The following is a 25,927-nucleotide window of genomic DNA, read 5'->3' as shown; positions in this document are numbered from 1 at the left end:
TGTGAGTTCGCTTGTAGTTAATGAAGAGAACACAAGAACAATGTTTTATAAGTCAATACAATTTGAAACTGTGTAATATTTTATGATGGAATTATTTTCTTATTTTTGAGATTGCAATATAGGAAAAAGTCATGTAAAAGTAAGTGAATGATATTTATATAGCACTTTTCTCTAGAGACTCAAAGCACTTTACATAGTGAAAGCCATGATGTAAAGCAGTGTGGGGGGGGGCACTGGGAGCAGGTGGGTGGAGTGTCTTGCCCATGGACACAACGGCAGTGACTAGGATGGCAGACACAGGGATCGAACCTGGTTCCCTCAAGTTACTGACACAGCTGCTCTACCAACCGAGAATGTAGATAATACATGCAAATATTTGTAAGTAACATCAATAGAAGATGGAGAGGAGGTGCACTGTGTGTCTGAGAGACGTAGAGAGGGAGAAGAAATAGAAAGATAAGGAGAGAGAGAGAGAGGTAAAGAAAAAGTGATAGCTTTAAGAAAGAGGGAAAAGAGAGAGAATGAGTGAGAGATAAAGAAAGAGAAAAGAGAGCAAAAGAATAAAGTAAAGAAAGCAGAAAAACAGAAAGAAAGAAAAAGTATGAGAGAGAGAAATAGACTAAGAAAGAAAGGGAGAGGTAAAGAAAAAGAACAAGTGAAAGAGGTAAAAAAAAGAATGAGAGCAATAAGGAAAGAGTGAGAGAGAATGAAAGAAAGAGAGATAAAAGGAACAGAGAGATAGAGAGAAAGAAACGTTGAGTGTGTGGAGACAGCAGGTTGAGGAGAGAGTTGGCTGAGAGAAGAGGAAGAAAGAGAGCAAAGTGCCCAAAGAAGGTTTCGTGCTGATGAAAAAGTGAAAGAAAGATGGTGGACAAATGTGTCAAACAGAGATGATATCTCACCACATCAAGAAATGATGTCAATATTTATGCATACTTCATAGCAGAAAACAAGGTAACTTTTGATATATTTGATTCAAACACATGTTATCACAATTATCAATATTTAGATAAGATATCAGTATTTAGATGTATGACATTTAGACAGTGTTAATATTTAGACACAGTATCGGTATTTATATATAAATATCAATACTCTACATATCAGTAGCATACATCTAAATATTAATATTTAGATGTATAGTATCAGTATTTAGATGGATAGTATGTATATTAGTAGAGTGTGTGACTGACCCGTCAGTCTTTGAGCTGTAGACCACAGCAGGGCGGTGAGTGGACTCCATGCCCAGTTCCACATGAGCAGTCTCCAAGTTCCTCTCAAACGTGTCCACACTGCCGATGTTGAACCAAATGTAGCTCTGCACAAACACCACAACGTCACGTGACACCACGACAGGAAGTCACTTTTATGATGTCACATGACACCGAGACCGGACGTCACTTAAACAATGTCACATGACACTGCAACAGGAAGTCAATTTGATGATGTCACATGACACCATGACAGGAGGTCATTTAAACGACGTCACATGACACCATGACAGGAAGTCATTTAAACGACGTCATACGACACCAGTGTTGGGACTAGCGCGTTACTGTAACGCCGTTATTTTCGGCGGTAACCAGTAGTCTAACGCGTTATTTTTTATATTCAGTACCTCAGTTACTGCGTTGTTTTACGTTATTTTTTATGTAGTATCGGCTAGAAACTGAGAAGATCTGAGTATGTTTTATTGGAGCGCTGCGGTGTCGTCCTTCTGTGTCACAAGGAACAGAAGAGGCGCGTTCTGTGTGTCTGTGTTTACTAAGAAGACATCATGCCGAGTTTCTTAACATGGAGATATTCTCACTCCTTTTCTTTTGTCGAGCACAAAGAAAAGAACATTTTAGTCAAATGCAAGTTGTGTCTTGGATCAAAGATCCCATCTACTGCCCAAAACAGCAATTCAAATCTGCTGAAACAGCTACAAAAGCAACATGCTTCGACGAAGCTAGTAAAGGGAGACACAATCCACCGAAGGATTTTAACGGAGGGACTGCGAGCCAGGACAACATTGATAGAGCCATGTATGTGCTAGAAGACATGCAGGCGATTTCTACAGTGGAGTCACCCGCTTTCAGGCAGCTAATTAGCATGATAGCGGGCATCAAACGGCAAAAAAACATTTTCACGTACCTGGACACAGTGAGTACATAAAAATGGAAAGCGAGCTAAAGAAGACACTCCAAACTCTGCCTCTGCTTATAATTCAGCACTGAAGGCACACACACTGTCAATTATCTTATACACTCTTTCATTCTAGACTTCTAGAGTGTTTGATTATCACATCACTCTACATGTATAGACTATAAAGTTCACAAACATAAAGAGGGATCCTAGTGGGCCAGGCCAATCTTTCCGTCAAACCCAGATTCCGATCCAACAAAGGTCTTAACTCATTCTCCTTCTATGCCACATCAATATGGAATGCACACTCCCATCCATCCATCCATTTTCTACCGCTAGTCCCTTTTGGGGTCGCAGGGGGTGCTGGAGCCTATCTCAGCTGCATTTTTTTTTATTTTTTTTTTATTTCAGGCAATGACAAAGAAGTACAAGTTGACAAAACATAATAATATAAATTAATATAATGCATATTGTCCAGTTTTGCCTGAAAGGGAGTGGGAAGAAGATAATTTATTTAATCCCACCCCCAGTTCTCCATTCAGTGATTATTCACATGACTTTCACTCTTACTTTGTTCAAAGATTATTATAATACAGATGTTGTATCAAAGTGGCATTACCACAGGTAACAATAATTATTACACTGTAACAATAATTTGTATCAACAATGTAGGAATAATGAATATACCAACAATGGTAATTCACAAAATACCAACAATGGTAATAGACAACATAGCAATAATGGTAATAGACAACATTGAGCACATGTTAACACTTTGAGACAGAGTACAGCAGCAGGTCAAATTAAAGACCCTCATCTCTATATTTGAACCAGACCCCATGTTTGTATAATAGTTTAAATGGATTAATAGTTTGGCATTGCTTGTGATGTAAGTCCAGCTTGTTCCATAGTTTTACTCCGCATACAGACACACAAAAACGTTTACGAGTTGTTTGAGCTCTCGGCAATAAGAAATATCCAAAGCCTCTCAAGTTATGAGCCTGCACTCGTCTTATAAAAAAACGTTGTAAATTAGGTGGCAATAATTTGTTAAAAGCTTTATATAAGATGATTTATGTATTATATTTAACAAGGTCATCAAATTTGAGCAACTTTGATAGCATAAACAGATTATGAGTATGTTCTAAACAACCAACGTTGTGAATGATCCGCACTGCTCTTTTCTGTAATATGATCAGAGGATGAATTCGGGCGGAAGGCGGGGTACACCCTAGACCAGTGTTTTTCAACCTTTTTTGAGCCAAAGCACATTTTTTGCGTTGAAAAAATGCGGAGGCACACCACCAGCAGAAATCATTAAAAAACGAAACTCAGTTTAAAGTAAAAAGTCGTTGTCGCAATTGTTGGATATGACTTTAAACCATAACCAACCATGCATCACTATAGCTCTTGTCTCAAAGTAGGTGTACTGTCACCACCTGTCACATCACGTCGTGACTTATTTGGAGTTTTTTGCTGTTTTCCTGTGTGTAGTGTTTTAGTTCTTGTCTTGCGCTCCTATTTTGGTGGCTTTTTCTCTTTTTTTTGCTGTTTTCCTGTAGCAGTTTCATGTCTTCCTTTGAGCGATATTTCCCGCATCTACTTTGTTTTTATCCTTCTTCGTGGGGACATTGTCGATAGCCATGCCATGTTCGGATGTACATTGTGGACGCCATCTTTGCTCCACAGTAAGTCTTTGCTGTCGTCCAGCATTCTGTTTTTGTTTACTTTGTAGCCAGTTCAGTTTTAGTTTTGTTCCGCATAGCCTTCCCTAAGCTTCAATGCCTTTTCTTAGGGGCACTTACCTTTTGTTTATTTTTTGTTTAAGCATTAAATACATTTTTACCTGCACACTGCCTCCTGCTGTTTCCCACATCTACAAAGCAATTAGCTACCTGCTGCCACCTACTGATATGGAAGAGTATTACACGGTTACTCTGCCGAGCTCTAGACAGCACCGACACTCAACCATAACACATCATTTGCAGACTATAATTACTGGTTTGCAAAAAATATTTTTAACCCAAATAGGAGAAATTAGATCATCTCCCACGGCACACCAGACTGTGTGCCGCGGCACAGTGGTTGAAAAACACTGGCCTAGACAAGCCGCCACCTCATCGCAGGGCCAACACAGACAACATTCACACTCACGTTCACACACTAGGGCCAATTTAAAGTGCATCTCTATCCTCCTTCAAAACCGCACTAAAAGAACACCTTCAGGCAGCTACAACCCTAGCTTAACCCCCTGCCCCACCACATCCCACCTCCCCGGATTGTAAATAATCAAAAGTATATACTTGTTCTTAGCTTTCTGAGCTCACTATGGTCACCGCTACCTACACTGTTACAATATCCATTTCTCTGATGATGACTGGAGTATGCTGATAGCAACCCAACCTCAATTTGATGTCACATGACACCATGACAGGAAGTCATTCCAAACGACATCACATGACACCATGACAGAAAGTCAATTTGACGTCTTTGGCACTCACCGCTTCAGCCTTGGCGTCCGACACCAGGACGACACGCACATACTGCTTGTTGACCACCTCCAGACGTTCCACCTACAACAGGAAGTGGGTCGTTAAAAACAGGAAGTGAGCGGTTGGAGCGCACACCATTCAGTGTCTTCAAACTAAAGTGCCTCACGATGCCTCGGCCCAGGTAGCGTTGCACAAATTCCTTCCAGCTGATCTCTCGGCCCGCTTCTCGGAAGTACAGGTACAACAGCATGGTGGAGGAGACGCCGGCCAAACCCAGCGCTATGTAGCGGAAGTCCTTCTCGTCCCTTGGGAAGTCGCCCTGCACGCCAAACGCATCATCAGTGATGGAGCGGCGATACAACTTCCTGTGATCTGATCGGCTGTCTAACCTTCTGCATCCGACTCCACCAATCCTTACCGCCTCCTCCTCTCTTGCCACCTCCTGCTCGTCGTCCTCCTTTCCCATCTGGAACTTTTCCTTCAGACAAAACATTTACTTCTGTCACGTCAACATGGCTGCAACAACTTGGACTCATATTCTGTTGCTCCCAGTAATCCTGTAATGACTGTCACGAATGAAATATTCAGAAAACCCCTAAAGAAGGAAAAAGTGAAATAAAAAGGTAAAAGGTGATAATAGAAGGTCAACTGTAAATAGAAGGTAAATGAAAGGTCAAATGTGGAAAAAAGAAGGTGAATACATGAGGTAAAATAAGATGAATAAAAGGTAAATACAAGAGATGCGCGGATAGGCAATTATTTCATCCGCAACCGCATCACAAAAGTCGTCAACCATCCGCATCCACCCGAACTAACATTTAATCAAAACCGCACCCGCCCGTTGTTATATATCTAATATAGACGATGCAAGGCATTAGTGAGGTTATAAAGCTTTTGCCTGTTAAAGAAAGGAGACTGATCCAATGCAGCAGAGACATTCAATGCGTGCCACGCTGTCACGGCCCAGACGCACACCAGTGCGCAATCATCTGGGAGCCGCGCTGAGCGCACCTCCAAGCACGCTCACGCCACTCAAACTGCTGCAGGCAGCTGCGTTCTATCTTGTTTTAATATCCTGCGGCACTCTTCTGGGATCACGGCGGACGAAACTGCTCATGCTCAGGGTGTTTGTGGAGGTTTGGGGTTTTGCACAAATGTGATGCACCATGTTAGATGTCCCGGTTTTGTGACTGTCGTAGACATAAACAGCGTCGCAGCTCTTGCAAATCACGTAGCCAGCATTACTATCATCCTGATTTACAACCTTATAAAAACGAGTCCACGCTGAACTTTTCTGGCCTTTTTTTCCCCTGGTCTTTAGTATTCCCTTTTATAGTTTGTCGCGTACCACGTTTGCTGCCGGCGTTGCCATCTCTTTTTTTTTTCTTCTTCTGTTGTGGCATATGCTGCAGGTGCCTGCTCGTATTTCGTATGTGGGTAACAACATTTAACTATGTATATATATTTCCGAATTGGTTTAGCTGCCACCCGCCTGAATCTATTTAAAATCTGATTTTTTTTTTATTTCAACCGCCCGACCCGACCCGCGGATAAAATCTAATTTTTTTTATTTCAAACGCCCGACCCGCGGATAATCCGCGGACTCCGCGGTTGTGTCCGCAAACCGCGCATCTCTAGTAAATACATAGATGGTGAAAGAAATGGTAAAAGAAGGTAAAACTAGTCAAATTGAAAAAGGTAAATTGAAAGTAAAAAATAAATACAAAGTAAATAAAAGGTTAATTGAAGGTAAAACAAGTTAGACGGTAGAAGGTAAAAGATGGAAAAAAGTATATAAAATGCAAATAGAAGGTTTTTATTCACCTACCGTATTTTTCGGATTATAAATCGCAACATTTTTTTCACATTTTGGCCAGACTTATACTCTGGAGCGACTTATGTGTAGGGATGACACTCGAAACCGGTTTTCCCGGTTGTTCGATAAGAAAAGAACCGAGTCCTCGTTATCGAGACCACTATAGTAAAGAAAAAGAGTGGGTTCTTTATTCGAATCCCAGGGAACGAATCCCGTCCCGACCAGAAATGCCCCGTCGGACATCACAAGAAATGACGTCACGTAGCTCAGTCGTTAGGCGCAGATAGCGAAAGCAGGAAAAACAATGGACCGGAAAAAGCGCTCCATGGTGTAATAAAGTTCAAAACAAAAAAGGTATAATCCAATGAATAACTTTACTGAGAGATTTGAGCAGGGTACAAACACATGACGAACACGTTTACGACCAACCGGAAACATAGCAACCAGGTTGGCAACGCACCTCCTTTACGGCAGCTGTCGCAACGTACTTAAAGGGGGACCATTATCACAATTTCAGAAGGGTTAAAACCATTAAAAATCAGTTCCCAGTGGCTTATTTTATTTTTCGAAGTTTTTTTCAAAATTTTACCCATCACGCAATATTCCTAAAAAAAGCTTCAAAGTGCCTGATTTTAACCATCGTTATATACACCCGTCCATTTTCCTGTGACGTCACACAGTGATGCCAACTCAAACAAACATGGCGCATAGATCAGCAAGCTATAGCGACATTAGCTCGGATTCAGACTCGGATTTCAGCGGCTTAAGCGATTCAACAGATTACGCATGTATTGAAACGGATGGTTGTAGTGTGGAGGCAGGTAGCGAAAACGAAATTGAAGAAGAAACTGAAGCTATTGAGCCATGTCGGTTTGAACCGTATGCAAGCGAAACCGACGAAAACGACACGACAGCCAGCGACACGGGAGAAAGCGAGGACAAATTCGGCGATCGCCTTCTAACCAACGATTGGTATGTGTTTGTTTGGCATTAAAGGAAACTAACAACTATGAACTAGGTTTACAGCATATGAAATACATTTGGCAACAACATGCACTTTGAGAGTGCAGACAGCCCAGATTTCATCAATTAATATATTCTGTAGACATACCCTCATCCGCTCTCTTTTCCTGAAAGCTGATCTGTCCAGTCCAGTTGGAAATGCATCTGCTTTGAGTGTCGCAGGATATCCACACATTCTTGCCATCTCTGTCGTAGCATAGCTTTCGTCGGTAAAGTGTGCGGAACAAACGTCCAATTTCTTGCCACTTTTGCATCTTTGGGCCACTGGTGCAACTTGAATCCGTCCCTGTTCGTGTTGTTACACCCTCCGACAACACACCGACGAGGCATGATAGAAGGCGATCGCCGAATTCGTCCTCGCTTCCTCCCGTGTCGCTGGCTGTCGTGTCGTTTTCGTCGGTTTCGCTTGCATACGGTTCAAACCGATATGGCTCAATAGCCTCAGTTTCTTCTTCAATTTCGTTTTCGCTACCTGCCTCCACACTACAACCATCCGTTTCAATACATGCGTAATCTGTTGAATCGCTTAAACCGCTGAAATCCGAGTCTGAATCCGAGCTAATGTCGCTATACCTTGCTGTTCTATGCGCCATGTTTGTTTGTATTGGCATCACTATGTGACGTCACAGGAAAATGGACGGGTGTATATAACGATGGTTAAAATCAGGCACTTTGAAGCTTTTTTTAGGGATATTGCGTGATGGGTAAAATTTTGAAAAAAACTTCGAAAAATAAAATAAGCCACTGGGAACTGATTTTTAATGGTTTTAACCCTTCTGAATTTGTGATAATGTTTAATGTTTGTCCCTGAATTGCTCACTTTCTTTGACTTTATCGTTGGAAATGCATCTGCTTTGAGTGTCGCAGGATATCCACACATTCTTGCCATCTCTGTCGTAGCATAGCTTTCGTCGGTAAAGTGTGCGGAACAAACGTCCAATTTCTTGCCACTTTCGCATCTTTGGGCCACTGGTGCAACTTGAATCCGTCCCTGTTCGTGTTGTTACACCCTCCGACAACACACCGACGAGGCATGATGTCTCCAAGGTACGGAAAACAGTTGAAAAAACGGAAAATAACAGAGCTGATTTGACTCGGTGTTTGAGAAAATGGCAGATTGCTTTCCGATGTGACGTCACGTTGTGACGTCATCGCTCCGAGAGCGAATATCAGAAAGGCGTTTTATTCGCCAAAATTCACCCATTTAGAGTTCGGAAATCGGTTAAAAAAATATATGGTCTTTTTTCTGCAACATCAAGGTATATATTGACACTTACATAGGTCTGGTGATAATGTTCCCCTTTAAAAGTCTGTCAGCACTTGAAAAAATCTCAACAAAAACGATTAAAAAAAGTTAATACTTAATAATGACAGATTTGTTTTAAATGTATGTATACATTTTTGAGCTTTTTTAGAGAAAAGCATATCATCATAGTAAATTATGCAAATTACTCCATGACGTCATGGCGACCACACCCTCGCCGCCACGAGTATCTTGGCAGTCTAGGGGGAAACCCTGCAACTTATACAGGTAAAAGCCAGTAAATTAGAATATTTTGAAAAACTTGATTTATTTCAGTAATTGCATTCAAAAGGTGTAACTTGTACATTATATTTATTCATTGCACACAGACTGATGCATTCAAATGTTTATTTCATTTAATTTTGATGATTTGAAGTGGCAACAAATGAAAATCCAAAATTCCGTGTGTCACAAAATTAGAATATTACTTAAGGCTAATACAAAAAAGGGATTTTTAGAAATGTTGGCCAACTGAAAAGTATGAAAATGAAAAATATGAGCATGTACAATACTCAATACTTGGTTGGAGCTCCTTTTGCCTCAATTACTGCGTTAATGCGGCGTGGCATGGAGTCGATGAGTTTCTGGCACTGCTCAGGTGTTATGAGAGCCCAGGTTGCTCTGATAGTGGCCTTCAACTCTTCTGCGTTTTTGGGTCTGGCATTCTGCATCTTCCTTTTCACAATACCCCACAGATTTTCTATGGGGCTAAGGTCAGGGGAGTTGGCGGGCCAATTTAGAACAGAAATACCATGGTCCGTAAACCAGGCACGGGTAGATTTTGCGCTGTGTGCAGGCGCCAAGTCCTGTTGGAACTTGAAATCTCCATCTCCATAGAGCAGGTCAGCAGCAGGAAGCATGAAGTGCTCTAAAACTTGCTGGTAGACGGCTGCGTTGACCCTGGATCTCAGGAAACAGAGTGAACCGACACCAGCAGATGACATGGCACCCCAAACCATCACTGATGGTGGAAACTTTACACTAGACTTCAGGCAACGTGGATCCTGTGCCTCTCCTGTCTTCCTCCAGACTCTGGGACCTCGATTTCCAAAGGAAATGCAAAATTTGCATGGTTGGGTGATGGTTTGGGGTGCCATGTCATCTGCTGGTGTCGGTCTACTCTGTTTCCTGAGATCCAGGGTCAACGCAGCCGTCTACCAGCAAGTTTTAGAGCACTTCATGCTTCCTGCTGCTGACCTGCTCTATGGAGATGGAGATTTCAAGTTCCAACAGGACTTGGCGCCTGCACACAGCGCAAAATCTACCCGTGCCTGGTTTACGGACCATGGTATTTCTGTTCTAAATTGGCCCGCCAACTCCCCTGACCTTAGCCCCATAGAAAATCTGTGGGGTATTGTGAAAAGGAAGATGCAGAATGCCAGACCCAAAAACGCAGAAGAGTTGAAGGCCACTATCAGAGCAACCTGGGCTCTCATAACACCTGAGCAGTGCCAGAAACTCATCGACTCCATGCCACGCCGCATTAACGCAGTAATTGAGGCAAAAGGAGCTCCAACCAAGTATTGAGTATTGTACATGCTCATATTTTTCATTTTCATACTTTTCAGTTGGCCAACATTTCTAAAAATCCCTTTTTTGTATTAGCCTTAAGTAATATTCTAATTTTGTGACACACGGAATTTTGGATTTTCATTTGTTGCCACTTCAAATCATCAAAATTAAATGAAATAAACATTTGAATGCATCAGTCTGTGTGCAATGAATAAATATAATGTACAAGTTACACCTTTTGAATGCAATTACTGAAATAAATCAAGTTTTTCAAAATATTCTAATTTACTGGCTTTTACCTGTAAGTTTGCATTCACCACAACAAAAGAAGTTAACACCAACATGTTTACAGTTGAGTAGACTATTGTTAGAAATAAATAAAACCTGAGCTTGAAAAAGTGACCAAGCGATTTTTTAAGTCAGTGCTTCTGAATTATTTTCTCTCATGACCCACCTGACCCCGAATTGAATTACCCTTCAAACTTGATCATATTAATTTATGTATCTTTGCAACGCACTGTGTGAGTTGGTGATGTTACGATATAAACTGTAGTATGACATAAAAATGTCTACCATACTCTATAATTGTCTTTTGTTTATGTTGCAAGTTCTGCAACAATGCTACCTCATGCTGGAATTTTACATCACATGAAAGAACTTGACATTGAGAGCATGGATGTCAACACGGAGAGCACAATGGAAGCTAAACCAACAAAACCAGAAGAGGAGATGGTGGCCTAAGGCTAAGTTTGGATGAAACATCCGGAGTGGTGGCACTCACCTTTAGGCTCACTGGAGTATAAACGTCGCTGAGCTGCGTGAAAGTTGCGATTGGATAGGAAGTTCTGGAAAAGAGAAGGGAAACGCCATCAGAACCTCTCAGAATTCAATGAAATCCTGCATGAATTAAAACAGTTCGGTAATTTGACAATACATTCTGAGTATGTGCTTTGCTGCTATCTAGTGTCTACTTTTAGGTCGGCGTGGTATTCACGGGTAAAAATCAATACGTCGTTCAGTATTTGTTTTCCAAATGTGCTCAGTTAGGATAAGCTTACAAGAAACACGTGAAAATTGACAACAAATTCATGAAATAAAGTTGATTCAATGTTAGTGGGGGGGAAAAACAAGCCTCCTAAAACTTTCTGGAAAGGCTCAACCCACTCTTCGAAGCAGCATCATCATCATCATAACCATGGTGGTGTAGTATTTCTATATATGATATTTATTAACACACAAACAATAAGTGACCTGAGAGTAACTAAAAACAAACTTCACATCACGGTCATTGTGACCATAAATATCACAGTTATTATTATAGCAATATTGTCAAAAACCGTAATTCTCAAACTGTTACGCGCTCCACCGAGCCAAAGGCTCACTTTATTAAAGTACAGTGTTTTATTTTCCTATATCAAAACACAGTGTTACTGTTCAAACTGTGTGCAATGTAACAGTGGCCAAAAATAATAAACATACTTGTTAAAAAAAAAAAAAAATACTCTGCCTTGTTTTTAATGACTACTTAGGCCTACTACGCTACTGTATTTTAATGGTGGTCACAATGGCGGTACTTGGAGAGTCAACTTTATTTAGGGGTGAAAAACGTTTGCGAAGCACTGGTCCAAAAGTACTTATACACACAGTAATAAAAACGTTTTTTTAAACAACTAAAATAAATAGACACACAATACATTAAATATTGTTTAGGCTTCATAATAGTCATATTGAATAGGTTTATCTTATATATGAACGTTTTAGAGTGTTTTTTTCAATGAACGTCTAAATTGTGTTGGGTTTTTCCTCACTTCCGGTGCGTGACGTCACGCAAGTTCACTTTCTGTTGAAGACACCTCCGTCTGAATTAGAAATGTACTTTAAAGGCCTACTGAAGCCCACTACTACCGACCACGCAGTCTGATAGTTTATATATCAATGATGAAATCTTAACATTGCAACACATGCCAATACGGCCGGGTTAGATTACTAAAGTGCAATTTTAAATTTTGCGCGAAATATCCTGCTGAAAACGTCTCGGTATGACGACGTGAGCGCGTGACGTCACGGATTGTGGAGGACATTTTGGGACAGCATGGTGGCCAGCTATTAAGTCGTCTGTTTTCATCGCAAAATTCCACAGTATTCTGGACATCTGTGTTGGTGAATCTTTTGCAATTTGTTCAATGAACAATGGAGACAGCAAAGAAGAAAGATGTAGGTGGGAAGCGGTGTATTGCGGCTGACTGCAGCAACACAAACACAGCCGGTGTTTCATTGTTTACATTCCCGGAAGATGACAGTCAAGCTTTACCATTGGCCTGTGGAGAACTGGGACAACAGGCAAAGGCAGTTTCAAAAAGTCATAAATTTAACTTTTTGAAACCGATACCGATAATTTCCGATATTAGATTTTAAAGCAGCAGTAATATCGGCAGTCCGATATTATGTAGCACGGCAAGCCGTTGATGTATTTTTTTTTTATCTTGATTGAAAATTAACACCAATGAGTTGACTGATGAACATTTATTCAGAAAGTATAAATACCGACAAACAAAAGGTAGAATACTATTATTACTATTACATTTTCAGAATGTGCTTGGTCTATCTTTAAGCAAAGAAAACACTCTGAAGTTGTCTTTATTCTTAAGTTATCGTGCCGTGATTTTACCAGTCCGGCCCACTTGGGAGTAGATATTTCTCCATGTGGCCCCCCCAAAATAATGAGTTTAACACCACTGCTGTATACGTTTGAACATATTTATATCCATTTATTGTCACCATTTTAGCACACAATACATTTATGAGGAAGTCATTTGTGTCATTGTGTGTTTGCTAACTGTTGATGAATAAGTGAAATAGCATGGCAACCAAAACAACATTTTCTATAGATAGTATCAAGTTTTTATTATATACTCTGAACTCTGAATTTTGAAGCTGTTATAGCTTGGACTAAAGTTTTCTGAGTATAAATTAATGCACAAATGAGAAGTTTCGTAGGCTAGTTTTATGTAGTATGCTAGTTGTATGTCTTTTCGCCAACATAACCTAACAAAATTAGTTACAATGGCCTAAAGTTAATACACGAGAGGTTAACACGTAGGAATAAAATAAAAGCAAACATATATAATTAAAATAAGAGTTACCGAGAGAGAGAGGCTTCTGTATCCGCCAGTGAAGCCTCGTCCTGCCGCAAGTCGCGTCGTGACCGCCCTGCACAAAGGCCGAGTGTTCGCCGACACAAGCCTGAAAAGCTGCAACATTCTGTGCAAGGCCATCAGCCCGAACTCTCCGAGGATAAATAATACTTTAATTTAAGTTAAATTGGCTTCTTTGCCTCCCTTTGGCTTCATGGCTGCCGTGTTATTGAAACAAGGAGCAACGTGAAATGTCAAGAGGCGATGATGTAAGGACCTGCAGGTGCCGCCTCTTTCGACGCCTGATGAAAAATATGAAAAAGTGGCACCTTTGTTGATTTTAAAACATTTTATTGTCTCAATACAACAACATAGTTGTATACAAAACATAGAAATCAGTTATCGCAGTAGGAATTAGATTTATATCAGATTGTACAATTATTTCAAAACAAGTCAGGCGCCAAAAAGGCAAGAGAGAGGAACGTTTACTCTGATTGGTGGAGAAAAAGAACCGCCCGCCCCCCACGTTTCAAAAGCGTGACGGTGCATTTTTTTTTACGACACACGAATTAATTAAGAAATAAGTAACAAAGTCAATGAGGTAATGTTAAGGGTCAGTGTATATTTTGGTCATTGGATTTCCGTTGTACAAACCGGTATTAAAAATAAAAAAAACGAGTGGTTTATTCGAATTTTATTTTGAAATACAAAACAATGAAATGAAAAATAAAGTGGTGTTTTTTAGTGTCGAAAATCAATAACGAGAACTAAAAAAAAATTCTGGCTTCCATTTTAGACTTCATCCAACAAAATATAAATTACCGGTCAGCAAAAAGAAAACAATTTACTCATATTCGAACACCGGAACCGGAAGTTGATGTTTAAAGACAAGATCGCGTACTGCTTTGTAGGGGAAAAAAACTTTGTGGTAGGGATGTCCGATAATGGCTTTTTTGCCGATATCTGATATTGTCCAACACTTAATTACCAATACTGATATCAACCAATACCAGTCGTGGAATTAACACATTATCATGCCTAATTTGGACAACCAGGTATGGTGAAGATAAGGTCCTTTTTTTAAAAATTCATAAAATAAAACAAGATAAATAAATTAAAAACATTTTCTTGAATAAAAAAGAAAGTAAAACAATACAAAAACAGTTACATAGAAACTAGTAATTAATGAAAATGAGTAAAACCGCCATCAGTGTGTGAATGTGTGTGTGAATGGGTAAATGTGGAAGTAGTGTCAAAGCGCTTTGAGTACCTTGAAGGTAGAAAAGCGCTATACAAGTACAACCCATTTATCATTTATTTAAAACTAACTGTTAATGTGTGCTTACGGACTGTATCCCTTGCAGACTGTATTTATATATATTGATATATAATGTAGGAACCAGAATATTAATAACAGAAAGAAACAACCCTTTTGTGAGAATGAGTTTGGGTTGGTGCACTAATTGTAAGTGTATCATGTGTTTTTTATGTTGATTTAATAAAAAAAACTAAACAAAAAACCGATACCGATAATAAAAAAAAAAAAACGATACCGATAATTTCCGATATTACATTTTAAAGCATTTATCGGACATCTCTACTTTGTGGTGTTGCATCCTGCGTTTAAATATAAAAAAATATATTTATCTTTGATCATCTGGTTTTCCTGAAACAGGATATTTTAATACATTTATAAAAAAAAAACTGTTTTAATATCTAGTTATTACTCTCGACACTGAAAATAATGTTTTGTTTCCTATTCTATCTTTTGTGTTTCAAAATAAAAGGTATGTAAACCAATAGTTTTTATTTAAGGTATTTCATGATAAAAAAAAAAGGTAACTTTACACTCATAGAAAGTCAGTAAACCAGCTGAAAGTATGAAAGTGTGTTGATGTTGCTCAGCTTCCTCTGTAGGTGCTGTAGGAGAAGCGAGTCATCAGCAGGGGCACGTGAATCTTCTGCTTGCTTTCACTGATGTTGAACACCACCTGCACATGCCAAACTTCTTTTTACACTTGCATGACACGCTCACGTGTCTCTCCAAACATTGTACCCTCGATAAACGCTTTCCCGCGGCCACGGTTTGACCCTGGAACAGATCACGTCTATTTCCTCGGCTCACCTCAGCGTAAGGATAGAAGGAGTCCTGACCCAGACTGTCCCAGTAGGAGCCCGTCTCAAAGCGCAACTTGTACATGCCGGGGACAAAGGCTGCCTGGCTGATGAGTCCGGGGCAGCGACCGTCCTCATTGGTCGTCCTGACAACGCACAAACGTAAACATATGTCAGATGTCAATAGTATCAATACTTCTTCTTTTTTTTTAATCTGTCACATGGACAAATAATATTGTTGATCAGGACACTCATATCTATACTGTACATATTCATATTTACTTCTGTGTGGCATATGTTGCATTATTTATATTTAATTTTAATAAATGTTTGAATATATTCTAGGGGTGTGAATCTTTGGGCACGTTACGATTCCATCCGATTCCTGGGGTGACGATTCGAATCAGAATCAATTCAATCAATGTGTTATTTGGTATAATAATTGTAATAAAACTTTTACAAAACAGATTAAAGGTTAAAAAAGCTCCTTCTGGTAGCATGTGGATGGCCTAAAAACGTACTTTTATAATTGATTCTTGTTAAAAAAAAAAACATGCATATATATTTTTTAATTATTATTATTACATTATATCATATTATTCAAATTATAATGATGAATCGATTTAAAATTGGGATGAGTAAGAATCGTGATTCGTATTTGAAAATATAAACATATATATATATATATATATATATATATATATATATATATATATATATATATATGAATAAGTAAATATGTATATATACACATACCGTATTTTCCGCACTATAAGGCGCACCGGATTATAAGGCGCACCTTCAATGAATGGCCTATTTTAAAACTTTGTTCATATATAAGGCGCACTGCATTATAAGGCGCACAGAATAGACGCTACAGTAGAGGCTGGGGTTACGTAGTTGCGAGACCTGTTGTGGCTCAATATTGGTCCATATATAAGGCGCACCGGATTATAAGGCGCACTGTCAGCTTTTGAGAAAATTAGAGGTTTTTAGGTGCGCCTTATAGTGCGGAAAATACGGTACATATATATATATATATATATGATACAAAATATTACATTAATTATATTAATTAATACATTAATTATAAATATTAAATAATAACATAAAAAATAAAACATATAAAATAATAATAATAATAATAATAATACAAATAATAATAATAATTTTAAAACAATGAAAGCGATAGTAATACAGAATTGACTACATTACACTACAATTGAAACAATGATAATAAAAATAACAACATTGATTAGTGATAATAACATTGACCTCTTTTATCGCTTCTATCAAATGTATTCAAATCCAAAATTAATGAATGATTGGATTATTGAAATAAAAAAAAAAAGAGCAAAAGATGAAAAAAAAGGAGCAGAAGATATTAAGTTGTAAAGTATCGGCACTTCGATATAAAGTCAATACCAACACGCAAAAAGTACATCAATACCTGCTTTTTTGTCAGTACAGATGTTATTCGTGATCATATTTATACGTTTGTTTTGACAAAGACACTTTCCAACACTCTGCAATAAAGTCGTGAATTTAAAAGTACGCGGGTTTAGATAAACAAAAAAAAAATGGTATCAAACAAGTATCGATAACTGTATCGTGATAACCCTACACACGTGTGTGTGTGTGTGTGAATCGTACGTGACGTTCAGCATGGTCCAGATCTTCAGCTCCGAGTCCAGTCGATGCAGACTGAGAGACATACGGGCTGCAGGGACGCCATGGCTGGTGTTGAGCACGTGCGTGGTGAGCGGGCTGGACTCCGTCGTCATGGCAACAAGGTGGCGCTCCTCGATGCTAGAAAACAAAAAAATTACACGGTGGTAAACACGTTTAAAAAAAAAAAAAAAAGCATCTTAACCTTTGACCCTGCCTGTTGTTGCCTCTCACTAGCAGAGGCAGGAGGGGAATTCTTAGAACACATAAACATAAATTCACAACACAAACAAAAACAGACACTTCATTAGGTACAGCTGGTCCTTTGGACGTGACAACAACGTGGGCACGATCCTACCTTCAAGTGTCGCCTCACTTCGCTCCTCTGGCGCTCAATACCCAGCATGCACTGCAAATAAAGCTGGGGGGTGTCAAAGGTCGCCCCGGCTGGAATGAATGATTACAAAAACAGTCAACATGTGATCGCTCGCCCGCGGGAAGACGCACTGATCAAACACTTTTTTCCACTCCAGTTGCTGACATTTCATTAAGGACTTGATTGGGGAGGAAATTGTTGGTGATAACCAAGACGGTTGTCATGGCAACATCAATTTATGGTCTGTGGAGCTTGTTGTCATTGGGGACACCGCTGGGCTGGAGTCTACCCCAGTCCACTTTCGCTGAGAGGCGAGTACACCTTGGATTTGTCACCGGCCAATCACAGCCCACGCTTACACAAACAAGCTTTCACAGGCATGCCTGGGAATTTTCAGCCATGTTTGTATTTTCAAATTAGCATAACATGCATGTTCTTATTATACAATCAACATGTTTTTATTATACAATTATAACATGCATGATTTTATTATACAATTATCATAACATGCATGTTTTTATTATACAATCAACATGTTTTTATTATACAATTACAACATGCATGATTTTATTATACAATTATCATAACATGCATGTGGTTATTATACAATAAACAAGTTTTTATTTTACAATCAACATGTTTTTATTATACAATTATAACATGCATGTTTTTATTATACAATTAACATAACATGCATGTTTTTATTATAGTTATCATAACATGCATGTGGTTATTATACAATCAACAGATTTGTATTATACAATCAACATGTTTTTATTATACAATTATCATAACATGCATGTTTTTATTGTACAATCAACATGTTTTTATTATACAACTATCATGTTTTTATTATACAATTATCATAACATGCATGTTTTTATTATAAAATCAACATGTTTTTATTGTACAATTAGCATAACACGCATGTTTTTATAATTCAATTATCACAATATGTTTTTATTATACAATTATCATAACATGAATGATTTTCTTATACAATCATCATAACATGCATGTTTTTATTATACAAATAACACCATGCATGTTTTATTATACAAATAACAACATGCATGTTTTATTATACAATTATCATAACATGAATGATTTTCTTATACAATTATCATAACATGCATGTTTTTATTATAGAAATAACTACATGCATGTATTTATTATACAATCAACATGTTTTTATTATACAATTATCATAACACGCATGATTTTATTATACAATTATCATAACATGCATGATTTTATTATACACTTATCATAACATGCATGTTTTTATTATACAATTATCATAACATGCATGTTTTTATTATACAATCTACATGTTTTTATTATACAATCTACATGTTTTTATTATACAATTATCATAACATGCATGATTTTATTATACAATTATCATAGCATGCATGTTTTTATTATACAATTATAACATTCATGTTTTTATTATACAATCAACATGTTTTTATTATACAATTATCATAACATGCATGATTTAATTATACAATTATCATAACATGCATGTTTTATACAATCAACATATAATGCATGTTTTTATTACACAATTATAATAATATACATGTTTTATTTTACAATCATGTTTTTACTATACAATTATCATAACATGCATGATTTTATTATACAATCAACATGTTTTTATTATACAATTAGCATAACATGCATGTTTTTATAATTCAATTATCTTAACATGCATGTTTTTATTATACAATCAACATGTCTTTATTGTACAAATAACATAACATGCATGTTTATACAAATAACATAACATGCATGTTTTTATTGTACAATCAACATATTTTTATTATACAATTATAACATGCATGTTTTTATTATACAATCAACAGGTTTTTATGATACAAATATAACATGCATGATTTTATTATACAATCAACACGTTTTTATTATACAATTATCATAACATGCATGTTTATACAATTAACATAACATGCACATTTTTACTATATAATTAAAATAGCATGCATGTTTTATTATACAATCAACATGTTTCTATTATACTGTTAACATATGTATGTATTATTATACAATTAAGATAACATGCATGTTTTTATTATACAATTATTATAGCATGCACATTTATATTATACAATTAACATAGCATGCATGTTTTTATTATACAATTAACATTACATGCATGTTTTTATTAAACAAGTAACATGACATAGATGTTTTATACAATTAACATAACATGCACGTTTGTATTATACAATTAACATGCGTGTTTTTATTTTACAATTAAAGATAAGATGCATGTTTTTATAAACAAATAACATGCATGTTTTTATTTATTCACAAATGCTAGCATGCTAACGTTTGCGTGTATCAAGTACCAGATGATGTGAGTCAGAGGTGTGTACCTGCAAAATGAGTTCTGTTATGTTTAATGAAAATGTGCATGTCATAATTGCATACGAAAATATGTTATATTAATTGGATAATAAAAAAAACATTTCATACACTTTGACATAGCATGTATAAAAATACATATTTAAAATAATGAAAAGGAGCATTATCAGTATCATATCAATGTAGCTTCAAGTGTTTTATATATTTTGTGCTCCTGAGTTCATCATATTGAATTAATTATTAGTGATTGAGTTTTCATTTTTCAGTTTCAAAACTTGAGAGATAAATGTTTTCGCAGCAAATTCCTACAAACACAAGAGTGCTCCGGTTGTCTAGAAGAACTTGGACCATGTAAACAGATATTTTTACCTTTTAAACTAACATAACTGAGGCGTCCCTCAAGGCACCCTTTCAAGTCCTCTCCTTTTTGGCAATTGTGTTCCGTAATCTGATTTACAGTCGTGGTCAAAAGTTTACATACACTTGTAAAGAACATAATGTCATGGCTGTCTTGAGTTTCCAATCATTTCTACAACTCTTATTTTTTTGTGATAGAGTGATTGGAGCACATACTTGTTGGTCACAAAAAACATTCATGAAGTTTGGTTCTTTTATGAATTTATTATGGGTCTACTGAAAATCTGCTGGGTCAAAAGTATACATACAGCAATGTTAATATTTGCTTACATGTCCCTTGGCAAGTTTCACTGCAATAAGGCACTTTTGGTAGCCATCCACAAGCTTCTGCTTGAATTTTTGACCACTCCTCTTAACAAAATTGGCGCAGTTCAGTTGGTTTTCTGACATAGACTTGTTTCTTCAGCATTGTCCACACGTTTAAGTCAGAACTTTGGGAAGGCCATTCTAAAACCTTCATTCTAGCCTGATTTAGCCATTCCTTTACCACTTTTGACGTGTGTTTGGGGTCATTGTCCTGTTGGAACACCCAACTGCACCCAAGACCCAACCTCCGGGCTGATGATTTTAGGTTTTCCTGAAGAATTTGGAGGTAATCCTCCTTTTTTATTGTCCCATTTACTCTCTGTAAAGCACCAGTTCCATTGGCAGCCAACCAGGCCCAGAGCATAATACTACCACCACCATGCTTGACGGTAGGAATGGTGTTCCTGGGATTAAAGGCCTCACCTTTTCTCCTCCAAACATATTGTTGGGTATTGTGGCCAAACAGCTAATTTTTTGTTTCATCTGACATAACATGGACAAAGATAAGACCTTCTGGAGGAAAGTTCTGTGGTCAGATGACCCCCTCCTGTTGGGAGGAGAGATTAGGAGGGGGCTACTGTTATGATCCGTTGCCCGAATAATAACACTAACGGCCTTATTATTAAGAACACCAACGACATCAACAGAGCAACATGGCAGAGAGCGCCGGAAGAGTTGAAAAACAGTGCTCCCTCGAATAGGGCTGTTTACTGAGTACCGTATTTATCGGACTATAAGTCGTAGTTTTTTTCATAGTTTGGCCGGGAGTGCGATTTATACTCAGGAGCGACTTATGTGTGAAATTATTAACACAACCGTTAAAATATCAAATAATATTATTTAGCTCGTTCACGTAAGACAGTGGTTCTCAAATGGGGGTACGAGTACCCCTGGGGGTACTTGAAGGTATGCCAAGGGGTACGTGAGATTTTTTTTAAATATTCTAAAAATAGCAACAATTCAAAAATCCTTTATAAATATATTTATTGAATAATACTTCAACAAAATATGAATGTAAGTTCATAAACTGAACATCAAATCAAGTAGGCTATTCCATTCATTACCATAAACCCAGAGTTTCCCCCATGCCATGATGGTTTGACCCTCACTAAAATGTCTGTCAAAAAGAACTGTGCAAAGAAATGCAACAATGCAATATTCAGTGTTGACAGCTAGATTTTTTTGTGGACATGTTCCATAAATATTGATGTTAAAGATTTCTTTTTTTGTGAAGAAATGTTTAGAATTAAGTTCATGAATCCAGATGGATCTCTATTACAATCCCCAAAGAGGGCACTTTAAGTTGATGATTACTTCTATGTGTAGAAATCTTTATTTATAATTGAATCACTTGTTTATTTTTCAACACGTTTTTAGTTATTTTTATATCTTTTTTTCCAAATAGTTCAAGAAAGACCACAACAAATGAGCAATATTTTGCACTGTTATACAATTTAATAAATCAGAAACTGATGACATAGTGCTGCTTTGACTTCTTTATCTCTTTTTTTTCAACCAAAAATGCTTTACTCTGATGAGGGGGTACTTGAATTAAAAACATTTTCACAGGGGGTACATCACTGAAAAAAGGTTGAGAACCACTGACGTAAGAGACTAGACGTATAAGATTTCATGGGATTTAGCGATTAGTAGTGGCAGATTGTTTGGTAAACGTATAGCATGTTCTATATGTTATAGTTATTTGAATGACTCTTACCATAATATGCTACGTTAACATACCAGGCACGTTCTCAGTTGGTTATTTATGCCTCATATAACGTACACTTATTCAGCCTGTTGTTCACTAGTCTTTATTTTTTTTAAATTGCCTTTCAAATGTCTATTCTTGGTGTTGGCTTTTATCAAATAAATTTCCCCCAAAAATGCGACTTATACTCACTCCAGTGCGACTTATATATGTTTTTTTCCTTCTTTATTATGCATTTTCGGCAGGTGCAACTTATACTCCGGTGCGACTTATACTCCGAAAAATACGGTACTAGTATTTTTAGGTGCCGGTTCCTAAAAATCTGGACTAATGATACGGCTCTCCATGCTTTTTTATCCATCTGACCGTCACAATTATGACACGGCGCGCTGAAATATCCATTCAGGCGCCGCTGCAAAGCATGAAAAAAGGACCAGGCGGCACAGCCAATCGGAGCCTAACTTCTACCGCCCCACTTACGGAAGTAAACAGCGTCATAGATTTTTTTAAATTGAACAACATACATTTATAATGCACATAAAAGTCAAGGCACTTTCAACATAACCAATAATCTACACATCAGGTTGAGCAAATGACGACATCAGCAAAACATGTCAAGGAAAGAAAACCAAAGCAAATACAGATAGAGTATTAAAGATGAATAAATAATAATAATAAAAATATGAAAAAAATACAAAATTAATCACTTTAAATGTTTTTAACAAAGATATCAATTTAAGGGCTTTTGTACTCTTAATCATCCTCCAGGATTTGTTTGATAATTGCAAAACATTAAAGGGGAACATTATCACCAGACCTATGTAAGCGTCAATATATACCTTGATGTTGCAGAAAAAAGACCATATATTTTTTTAACCGATTTCCGAACTCTAAATGGGTGAATTTTGGTGAATTAAACGCCTTTCTATTATACGCTCTCGGAGTTGTGACGTCACATCGAGAAGCAATCCGCCATTTTCTCAAACACCGCGTCAAATCAGCTCTGTTATTTTCCGTTTTTTCGACTGTTTTCCGTACCTTGGAGACATTATGCCTCGTCGGTGTGTTGTCGAAGGGTGTAACAACACGAACAGGGACGGATTCAAGTTGCACCAGTGGCCCAAAGATGCGAAAGTGGCAAGAAATTGGACGTTTGTTCCGCACACTTTACCGACGAAAGCTATGCTACGACAGAGATGGCAAGAATGTGAGGATATCCTACGACACTCAAAGCAGATGCATTTCCAACGATAAAGTCAAAGAAATCTGCCGCCAGACCCCCATTGAATCTGCCGGAGTGTGTGAGCAATTCAGGGACAAAGGACCTCGGTAGCACGGCAAGCAATGGCGGCAGTTTGTTCCCGCAGACGAGCGAGCTAAACCCCCTGGAGGTCTTGGCTCACACCGTCCCTTAAGCCACCAAAGATGATCAAGAGAAGAATATCGACCCTAGCTTCCCTGGCCTGCTGACATCAACTCCAAAACTGGACAGATCAGCTTTCAGGAAAAGAGCGCGGATGAGTGTATGTCTACAGAATATATTAATTGATGAAAATTGGGCTGTCTGCACTCTCAAAGTGCATGTTGTTGCCAAATGTATTTCATATGCTGTAAACCTAGTTCATAGTTGTTAGTTTCCTTTAATGCCAAACAAACACATACCAATCGTTGGTTAGAAGGCGATCGCCGAATTCGTCCTCGCTTTCTCCCGTGTCGCTGGCTGTCGTGTCGTTTTCGTCGGTTTCGCTTGCATACGGTTCAAACCGATATGGCTCAATAGCTTCAGTTTCTTCTTCAATTTCGTTTTCGCTACCTGCCTCCACACTACAACCATCCGTTTCAATACATGCGTAATCTGTTGAATCGCTTAAGCCGCTGAAATCCGAGTCTGAATCCGAGCTAATGTCGCTATAGCTTGCTGTTCTATGCGCCATGTTTGTTTGTGTTGGCATCACTGTGTGACGTCACAGGAAAATGGACGGGTGTATATAACGATGATTAAAATCAGGCACTTTGAAGCTTTTTTTAAGGATATTGCGTGATGGGTAAAATTTTGAAAAAAACTTAAAAAATAAGCCACTGGGAACTGATTTTTAATGGTTTTAACCCTTCTGAAATTGTGATAATGTTCCCCTTTAAGCCAATTAGAAAATGTAGGCCTTTTTCTACATAAATCGACATTTATGTAGAAAAAATGTTGACAAACATTTCTACGTTAGGATTGTTTATAAAAATACCAAATTTGATCTCTTCTATAGAGAATGGGGACATCTCCACAGCCACACCCTTGTTTCTCAGCCAATCTCTGGTCTCCTCCCAAAACACATGTACACTCTCACATTCCTTTAAACAGATGATTGACATCCTCTACAGCTCCACAGATACAACAGCCATCAACCTTCATGTTAAATTGAAGTTTCAAAAAAATCCTTTGAAGGGTATATTCCAGGGGTCAGCAAACTTCACTATACAAAGAGCCGTTTGAGCCCATTTCCCACCAAATAAAACCCACCGAGAGCCGCAAACTCTGATTCCTAAAATGACGATAACGCCACTTAGTTTCACTACACTTATGAAATAGCATTTATGAAATCAAACACTAGACAGAAAACGACTCAAAGTTTTTTTTTGCTCCGATCAGCTCTCCGCAGCGGTTCCAAAACTGCTCTTTTTCGGTCATCTCCAGTTGGGTATTTATTCGCAAATGCTGTGTCTTCAACGTTTGATGTTTGTTGTTGTTTGCAATTTCCTCCCAACATGTTAAGACACACGAACCAACCCCGTCAACAGTGAAGGCAAATTAATCTGTCCATGAACATTAAATGTTGTATTTTCCGGATGTTGTCCGCTAAAAACAATACAATTGCTATTCAACAAAATATTAAAATGTTTTATTTTTATATTAAAATATCACAGAAATCTCTGTAACATTAAAATAAACATACTAAATAAAATAGAATTACTTCAAATTAAATAGCCATTATTTATGGAAATTTGTGTCAAAGTGCCAGCCTAAGGGAGCCAGGGCAGAGGCATGAAAGAGCCTCATGTGGCTCCAGAGCCGCAGGTTGCAGACCCCTGGTATATTCCATTAATCATTTTTAAATTGTATTTCTTAAATTTTGGGAAGAATTGGGTATGTCATATATCTTGTCCTTATTTTCTTTAGCTCAACTTTTGTAATCTCCTTCAGCATATATTGTCTATGAACGGTGCCCGGAAAATATTATTTCACTAAAACTGCCCTCATATACACTATATTGCCAAAAGTATTTGGCCACCCATCCAAATGATGAGAATCAGGTGTCCTAATCACTTGGCCCGGGGTATAAAATCAAGCACTTAGGCATGGAGACTGTTTCCACAAACATTTGTGAAAGAATGGGCCGCTCTCAGTGATTTCCAGCGTGGAACTGTCATAGTCGTGAAATTTCCTCGCTCCTAAATATTCCAAAGTCAACTTTATTATAAGAAAAGTGAAGAGTTTGGGAACAACAGCAACTCAGCCACTAAGTGGTAGGCCACGTAAACTGACAGAG

The 25,927-nt window shown here is 37.7% G+C and overlaps 2 protein-coding genes across 3 annotated transcripts in view; both read right to left on the bottom strand.

Moving 5' to 3' along the window:
- afg3l1 (AFG3-like AAA ATPase 1) overlaps positions 1-13,704 on the bottom strand; it is a 28,951-nt gene extending 15,247 nt beyond the window's left edge. Inside the window, exons 1-6 of the mRNA XM_061924718.2 lie at positions 13,417-13,704; positions 11,055-11,118; positions 5,009-5,097; positions 4,786-4,938; positions 4,629-4,700; positions 1,194-1,318 (exon numbers count right to left, since the gene is read on the bottom strand). Coding sequence (XP_061780702.1) covers positions 1,194-1,318; positions 4,629-4,700; positions 4,786-4,938; positions 5,009-5,097; positions 11,055-11,118; positions 13,417-13,548 — 635 coding nt within the window. The 5' untranslated portion in view covers positions 13,549-13,704. The remainder of the gene's footprint in view (positions 1-1,193; positions 1,319-4,628; positions 4,701-4,785; positions 4,939-5,008; positions 5,098-11,054; positions 11,119-13,416) is intronic.
- Positions 13,705-13,848: 144 nt separating this feature from the next.
- urahb (urate (5-hydroxyiso-) hydrolase b) overlaps positions 13,849-25,927 on the bottom strand; it is an 18,621-nt gene continuing 6,542 nt past the window's right edge. The window contains exons 3-6 of one of the 2 annotated variants that reach the window (XM_061924720.2): positions 17,549-17,637; positions 17,176-17,331; positions 15,533-15,668; positions 13,849-15,398 (exon numbers count right to left, since the gene is read on the bottom strand). In XM_061924720.2, the coding sequence (XP_061780704.1) occupies positions 15,309-15,398; positions 15,533-15,668; positions 17,176-17,306 (357 nt within the window). In that variant the 5' untranslated portion in view covers positions 17,307-17,331; positions 17,549-17,637 and the 3' untranslated portion in view covers positions 13,849-15,308. The other variant, XM_061924721.1, reaches the window with a different exon arrangement.

Source organism: Nerophis lumbriciformis, linkage group LG29 (genome assembly GCF_033978685.3).
Source record: "Nerophis lumbriciformis linkage group LG29, RoL_Nlum_v2.1, whole genome shotgun sequence".
NCBI lineage: Eukaryota > Metazoa > Chordata > Actinopteri > Syngnathiformes > Syngnathidae > Nerophis > Nerophis lumbriciformis.
The sequence above is the reverse complement of the archived record's forward strand: the minus strand, read 5'-3'. Positions and strand labels throughout refer to the sequence as shown.